The 7772-nt window shown below is 37.0% G+C and overlaps 3 protein-coding genes across 3 annotated transcripts; 1 reads left to right on the top strand and 2 right to left on the bottom strand.

Annotated features, from left to right (window-relative positions):
* LY79DRAFT_572159 (uncharacterized protein) lies at positions 1-290 on the bottom strand. The gene has a single exon (XM_060559328.1). The coding sequence runs from the start codon at positions 254-256 to the stop codon at positions 50-52; it is 207 nt and encodes a 68-aa protein (XP_060407552.1). The 5' UTR covers positions 257-290; the 3' UTR covers positions 1-49.
* Positions 291-2922: 2632 nt separating this feature from the next.
* LY79DRAFT_96580 (uncharacterized protein) lies at positions 2923-3489 on the top strand. Its single transcript, XM_060565259.1, has 3 exons — positions 2923-3112; positions 3176-3314; positions 3365-3489. The coding sequence occupies exons 1-3, from the start codon at positions 2994-2996 to the stop codon at positions 3398-3400; spliced, it is 294 nt and encodes a 97-aa protein (XP_060407551.1). The 5' UTR covers positions 2923-2993; the 3' UTR covers positions 3401-3489.
* Positions 3490-3665: 176 nt separating this feature from the next.
* Positions 3666-5113, bottom strand: LY79DRAFT_594966 (uncharacterized protein; the record flags this gene model as incomplete). The annotated part of the gene is given in 5 exon segments (XM_060561739.1): positions 3666-4042; positions 4097-4271; positions 4344-4426; positions 4442-4998; positions 5064-5113. The coding sequence occupies 5 exon segments, from the start codon at positions 5111-5113 to the stop codon at positions 3666-3668; spliced, it is 1242 nt and encodes a 413-aa protein (XP_060407550.1).
* Between the last annotated feature and the right edge of the window lie 2659 nt (positions 5114-7772).

Genomic DNA, 7772 nt, shown 5'->3' with positions numbered 1-7772 from the left:
GACTGGTATAGGTTAGGCCTGCGTGCAGCGGTAGTAGTGTCTAAGCTTTCTATTGCGCCCGAGGCTCGTCTCCAAAATCTCCTGATGCGAGTACACTAGTCCCAACAATGGTCATTAGTATGTCTTCATAGCACAAGGCTTTGGAACGCCTGTGCCCAGCCGTTTCCTGTAGCAACAGTCTGTTAAGGAGAAGGAAGACTTGGTCTTTTGCAGCCCGGTTGTCCCTGTCGACGTTCTCTGTCTTTGCCTCACTCATGATTAATTGGCCTAACACATATGAGGGATAAAAATTTCGTCTATGTAGTTGAATAATAATCCTTGGGGGGTTTTCCCTTTGGCATACATAATCTTAGCAGAGGTAATCTAATTTAATAACACTCTAGTTTGTTTTAGTAATAGGCTAATTCTTCTTGAAATATTATACGTAGTACTACAGTAGACCTAGTAAACCAGACCGCTTAGGTAGGGTTGGGGCTACATACAGGGGGGGGGAGAGGAGGGAGGCCACGTAACAAAGCACGTAATCCTCCTCTAAAACAAGCACCTAGCTGTGGCCGTAATTGGGGTTGGCTTGTCTTCACTGTGAATGCCCGCATTGAGTTTTCAACAAAAAGGGTCTCTAATGGGAGTGTGTAGTTGACGCAGATTAAGGGCGCGCTACTCGGAAAGTATTATGAAGGCTAGCTGAGAACTCGAAAAAACGTCTGTACTGCCATTTCCCGTGATCTCTCTTCGCCATGGTGACACGCAGGAGCAGCTATCATGACCCAAACACAGCAGGACTATAGATCCCTATAGACTAGATATTTTTTACGCTAGGCTGTAACACAGTCCCCCTGCCCAAGTGGGTGCACCCGTCTACAAATCTATTAAACATTAGTAAAAGGTAATTTTTAAGATTTTAGTATATGCTTCTTACCTTTTTCATATTCTCCAGCGGCTGACTTTGCTCAATTAAGCAATAGTACTGGTTATTGCCGCCGTGTGTCATTATGCCCTTAATCGTTGGAGAGGCACACGCGGCTCTTGTGGCGTCTGGATTATAGTGCCTACTGACAGTACACCTAAGCAGAATTAGCTTATGTATAATAAAGTAGGCATATATACATACCAGCACATCCAGTCGTTAGCAGCCTCAACAGATAATACAGAGGCCGTGATAATAAAAAGCGCTAAGATCTTCATCTTAAATACAAGCCAAAGATATTTAAAGGAAAATATAACTTGTTTAATAGTTATTATTGTTGTTATTATTGTATTTAACGCCAGGTCGTCTCTATATAAGGTAAAGAAAATCATGAAAAGGAGTTAAAGATACAAAATAGCTATTAATAAGATTATTATATAAAATTATATATAACCCCTGTACTTTTAAGTAGTTCTTTTAGGTAACTTATATTAAACAGTTATATTACTAGTAAAGAGGCTATATAAGCACTTCTCTTAAAGTAGAGTAATTAAATTAGATTATAAGTAAATTAAAATACTCTACATCCTGTATATTGCTTCTTTATACTATCTCCAACGTATATATATTACAAGTTACCTATTATAGTAAGTCGCCTACCTTAAGGAAAGTAGGGTATTTCTGGCTGGGCTGCACCTAATAACACTGTTACATAATTAGCAAGGGGCCTTAACAATTCCCTAACAGTGTTTTCGCGTGCAGCACGGCTAGGAATTTCCCACTTTTCTTAAGGTAGGCGGCTTGCTATAATGGCCGACTCGCTATGCGTGTACGTTAGAGAAGTACAGGGTATATTAAGAGTTTCTTATTAGACTTGCTGCCTATCTTAGCTAGCCTATAAGGTCGCTACTTATTCTAGCCCTCTGTATATTAGAATACATACTACCTAATAGTATGTCAAAGCGTAGAGGCATTGACTGCAGCCTAGCGACTCCTAAGGAATACAAAAAGAGTAAATGTTTAGGGTTATAGCTAGCACTCTTTAAACATTAGGGCCTAATATTAGGCATTCTAGGCGTCCATAAGTAATCGTAGATTTACAGCAAAAAGGGTATCTTTTATATAGGTTATAGACAGTATAAGTAGTAGTAGACTAGTAGGTAGCAGTAATAGTAAGTAGTCTATAAAACTAGTGAAATAAGCCTCTAAGTTTAGCTACTACTGTGTGCTAATGTTGTTTAAAACCTTGTGTCTTGAGTTAAAAGTAATAGATACGGCGGTAGTAGCGGTGACAACTAATTATAATATTAAAATCTAGAGTGTTTTTAGTAGAAGTAAGCTTAAGGGTAGATTTATCTATTGTGACTAGGAGTAGAGGGGAGGTTTACTACCTACAGTACAATATAGCTTAATTAATCACAGTTAGGCCTACCTGTTATTAAAGTGCAATATACAGCATTAACCCTTATTGAATTATATAATATATAACTGTAACTATTTCCCCTATTCCTTTATGTATAAGAGGTAAATACACACGTTATATTTTCTCTATTATTTAGATGTAATATCTATTTAATTAATGCTACCAATATTTGCCCTACCTGGCCTGTCGGCATTCACTGGGCCGTGTGTCACAAGGGGGTCAGGGCAACCAACTCTAGCACAAAGCAAAAGCTTTAGTAATAATGCACTGCATAATTATCCCCTGTTCTGCTCTGTATAGTTACGTGGGCCAGGGACTAACTGGTTGGGCTGTACTCCATAACGCTGTAGTTAATTATTCTACGCTTTGACACCTGTTACCTATGGAGCCCTCCTAGGGGCTACACTACATAAATAAGTATTAACTAATTACAATATAGTGCTAGTAAATCTAGATATTAAAGGTCTTATTAACTTTTATTAGACCTAGAAAATAGATTATACTTATATTTGAGGTATAAGTAGCCCTCTAGACAGTCTAAAAACTATTAATACGCTGTAATATCCTTTAAACAATTGATTCAAACCACACACTATTTTTCTACATTACCCTCTTTCCTATCATTTTCTAGTTAATTCTCTTGCTACTCTTTATTTTACTAAAATGAAGATTACTGCCTTAGTAGCACTGATCTCTCTGATCTCTCAAGGTGCTCTTGGAGTTGTACTCCCTGAACGGTCTATAGAAACGTCCTTAGAGAAAAGAGGAGGAATCTTATGCAGGTAAGATTAACAACAACCTATCATAATTATCTATATATATATATATATACTAATACCTACTAGATGCTTTGCTCCAGGAAGAAACGGTTTTGACGCTAGAGATACTAGTGCTACATGCAAAATGGCATCTATAGATGGGCGTTTTGTATCACATCTAGCGGGGTGCTTGGTTAGCAGCTCAGCAGTGAACAATTTTATAAGAGTAAGTTGCTCCCTAGACCTCTTTAGACATTAACACTGACAAAGATAAAGAACTGTGATCATAGTGGAGTGTGTGTGCCTGGTTAGTGCTCTAAGAGCATTAAGACAGGAGATTAGCTGTTACATTAGATTTACTACTAGTGTAGCACAAGGTACATAGACTATGATGCACACCTGCTTCTAGCTAAAGCTATATAAGATAGACAATCTAGACCTTTGATAACTACCCTACCCTACTTATGAATAGGCCCTACATACCAGCACCCATGACAGTTGTAGGGTAAGGTATTATATTAGAAATATACTCATGATGTGACTTTAAGCTAGTTGTCCTTTATGTTTAGTATGTTATTTACAAGATGATATGCACTGTCTTTGCAATACTAGGTGTTCCCTGCGGCGTGGTCACAAAGAGGTAGTAGTATCCAGGGGTGAGGATGCCGTAGTCATTAGGTAGCCTAGGCGAGTACTCCTTGCCATTAATTTCGACGTTATCTAGTGGGACACGACGCTGGTCGCTGTTGACTGAGTGGGTAACGCTGCCGGTACGGATTAGCGATACCTGAGCCAGACCTACGACACCTTCCACAGTGAACGTAAGCCTGGCACCGGCCTTGAAGGGCCCAGTGCTAAGGGCTGAGACTGTAGGCCGCGCAGCGTAACTGCCATCCGCATTAAACAAGTAAGGGGGCTCAAAGATCTCGCCATCCGAGTGGTCAACCGTTGTGTCTCAGCCAGCAGTCGAGTCAGCAATGTTTGCAATCCAGCACATGCCGCCACCACCTGCAAAGACAGTTGCGTCAGGCAAGAGAATCGATATAGAGTGATAGTTAGGCGGAACAGTCATAGAGGCCATCTGCTTCCACTGCTTAGTTATCGGGTTGAACAGTTCAGCTACAAGGATACTATCTGTGTCCTTGAAGATTAACGACTTGCGTTGGCCGCCTGTAACGAGGACCTGCCCGTCGGGGAGTACCACGGCTTTGGCGAAACCGCGGGGTCATGCCAAATCAGCAACGCGCTCCACTACAGACGGGGCTCCAGGTTCGTTAATAGTGGTGATGTGTGTACGCTGGTTGGCGTCGCTGTTTGTGTAGAGAGGGCTGCCGCCGGCTGAGAGAATCTTACCGGCAACAGCGTCATACATAACCCAGATGCCGCACATAGCGTCATCAGTATCTCGGGTGCCCGCCATGCTGACGGAGCCGCTGCCTGCTATGCTGTACCAATGTTGGTTCTTGCTGGGGCCAGCCTGGAAGATGCTGCCATTCTTCCATCCAAAGAGCCAGGCATGGTCGCCTTCGTAACCCCCACTATTTGTAGTTACTATAGGGCTGACGTCGGCACCAGGGAGGTAGGTCCATGTGTTGGTGATAGGGTCATAGACTTCACCGTTCTTAGCTACGCGATTGCCTGAATAGGCACCGCCGATAGTGAAGACCTCGCCGGTGGAGAGGGTGCATGTCGTCTGGTAGCCGCGGGGAAGCTTTAGGTCTGGGCCGCGGGTAAAGTTGTTGGTGACGGGGTCGTAGATGCTAGTAACCTCGGCACCAGAGCCACCTGAAATGATGATTCGACCGTCCTCAAGTTGGCTGATACCGGGGCAGAACATATCGTGGTGTGTGTTAGTGATAGTGCGGTGGGAGATAGCGCCAGTAGATACGTCGTATTCGCCAAACGCAGGGCTACCTCACAACTTAAGCTCAGCACTGCTGGCCTAGTCAGAGGGCCCTGTGGGTTAATCTAGCACCTTCGTGGGTTACCCCCGACTGTCGGCCAGCCAGGGTCCTCCTTGTGCATCTCTCTAACACTACACACTACCTACACCTCCCCCCTCTACCCTTTGACAAGGCTGCGCTCTCGCCCTTAGTCACACGCGTACCCACCTTCACTGAACCCCTGCCCCCTCCCTCACTACCTTACGACTCAACCCCGCACCTCCCCACACAGTTATCACCTAGTATCTCTAACTTCATGTGTATTCTTGGGAAAAAAACACTGATTTACAGGCTTAAGATAAGGGATTCGCACTGTCAAAGAGGGACGTTGTTTTGCCCAAGATCCCTTCTGCAGAGGGATCCTGGGCTAGTAAATACCCAAGGGTATTAGTCAGCCTTCGTCAAAGCTAAACACCCCCTCCTCACAGAGGGGGCAAAAAAATAGAGTTACTACTAGGAAAATAAGGTTACTACTTGTCCTAACCTAGTCCTACTTTTTATTATATTCTTACTAAAAATAAGTAATTATTTAAATATATTATTAATAAATATTAATAATAACTAAACTATTTACTTTACTTTAACCTTTTAATATACTTTACTAATATAATAAAAATATAACTACTACTAAAAAAGTAACTAAGATACTATATATTACTTATTAATAAGTAACTTATAAATAAGTAAATAAGCTAGTAACTAATATACTCTCTATACACTAGGCTACCTAAGATTATAATATATTTTATATAGTAATTTAGAAGTACCTATAGGCCTTTTAAGAAGGCTATAACCTCTACGTTAGCCTAGATAAGCCTAGCTAGCCCTAGTTACTTATAGAGGCTAAAGATATAGCTCTTAGTGCCTTTATTATATAGCTCTATAAATCTAGCTTTTTAGCCTTACTACTCTAGGTTAAAGAAATAGCTAACTACCTTTATAGTATCTAAGGTTAATTACTAGTCTTTAAGTACTTTATTTAGAGCTAGCTTACTAACTATCTAAAGCTTTAGAAAAAAGGTACTATTAAACTAGTTAAGTTATACTAAAAGGAGGCTAAGTTAGACTTAGCCTTAATAAAGGACTTTTTTACCTAGTACTAGGCTACCTTTTATAAGTATAATATTAGCTTATTTAAGATATAGAATACTAATAAATCTAGGTACTAGATTAACTACCTTAGTAGCTAGCTATATATAATTATCCTTAAGTAGCTACTAAAATATAACTATTTACCTAAAGTTATAAATCTAGCTAATTAAAAGTTATATACTTTAGTTAAGTTTAGTAATATATTTAGTAATACTATCTTAGTATATATAATCTTTAAAATATAGCTAGTTACTACTTAGGTAAATTACTAAGTCTAAAAAGGTATTTACTTTATATATTTACTAACTAGCTTCTTTAACTAAAAGATTATAATAAACTATATATAGTACTTTAATATAGAGTTATATATAAGGTTAATAAAGTATTACTAAATAAGCTACTTCTTTAAGGACTATTTTAATATTAATATATATAGTTATAATACCTATAATTTATATTTACTTAATAGTTAACTAAGTAAACAAAAGGTAAAGTATTATAACTATTAAGATACTATAGAAAAGTTAAAGTAGCTATATTACTTTTTTTTCTTAATAAATTTATAGGCTATATAAGTCTAAAGCTTATAGAATATTATATTAACTTTAATATTATCTTTACTTTTTTTTTACCTTATATAATATACTTTCTTTAACTAATAGATATAGAAGTCTTCTAATACTTTAAGAAGGCCTAATAGATAATACTCTATAGGTATATATAAAAAGGTAACCTTATATTTATAAAAGGTAACTTTATTACTACCCTTAATACTATAGTTAAAGAGGCCTTTACTACTGCCTATATTATAAAAGGTTTTAAGAAGGTAAGTATATAGCCTATATATAATAATATTATACTTAGCTAACTAGTTAAAAAAATATAATAAAGTAATAAAGATATACTATTATATCTTATTTATTATTTACTATATAATAACTACTTTAATAAAGTAATTCTTACTACTAACTATATAGAAAAGAAATATAGTAGTATATAAAGTAGTCCTTTAAAGAGAGGATTTAAAGTAGTAAAGTAAGTAATTTATAAGAGATTTTTTACTTATAAGTACTAGTAGTAACACCTTAAGGACTAAAATACTAAACTAGAAATATAGTAATAAAAAAGCTAGTACTAGTAAGCTATTAAACTATAATACTCCTTTATAACTAGTGTTACTATTATAGATATAAAGAAGGTATATAATAAGTAAGTTATAAAGGTAATATAAGTAGAAATATAGTGCTAATAAGCAGTAGTAAAAAAGATAGCCTATAAGTAAGAAAAAGAAGTCTAGTAGTAATATAGTACTACTAAGTATAAAGAGGTAAATAAATAAATAAAGTAATTAACCTTTAAACAGTAGCTAGTCTATACTAAAGAAGATTAACTATATATTCTATTTAACTCTTTAGATCTATAGTAGTATAATAATAATACTAAAGGTAAAAAGAAATTTACTATTAACTTTAACCTAGCTTCTCTACTATAGTATATACTTAACTAATTTAAGTATATAGTAAGACCTCTTAGATAAGGTAATATTAATTAGGTATTAGCTAATATAGCTATAGAGGCAATAGGGCTAGAATTTAACCCTAAGATCTTTATAGACATTAATAACCCTGTTAACAAGGACATTAATTTAG

Source organism: Colletotrichum navitas (assembly GCF_030913465.1).
Source record: "Colletotrichum navitas strain CBS 125086 chromosome Unknown LY79scaffold_143, whole genome shotgun sequence".
NCBI lineage: Eukaryota > Fungi > Ascomycota > Sordariomycetes > Glomerellales > Glomerellaceae > Colletotrichum > Colletotrichum navitas.
This window is presented reverse-complemented; position numbering and strand designations above follow the sequence as displayed.

Coding starts and splice junctions, on each gene's coding strand:
- LY79DRAFT_96580 (XM_060565259.1), top strand. CDS start 2,994: ATGAAGATTACTGCCTTAGTAGCACTGATCTCTCTGATCTCTCAAGGT. Junction 3,113..3,175: donor AGAGGAGGAATCTTATGCAG/GTAAGATTAACA, acceptor AATACCTACTAG/ATGCTTTGCTCCAGGAAGAA. Junction 3,315..3,364: donor CAGTGAACAATTTTATAAGA/GTAAGTTGCTCC, acceptor ACAAAGATAAAG/AACTGTGATCATAGTGGAGT.
- LY79DRAFT_572159 (XM_060559328.1), bottom strand. CDS start 256: ATGAGTGAGGCAAAGACAGAGAACGTCGACAGGGACAACCGGGCTGCA.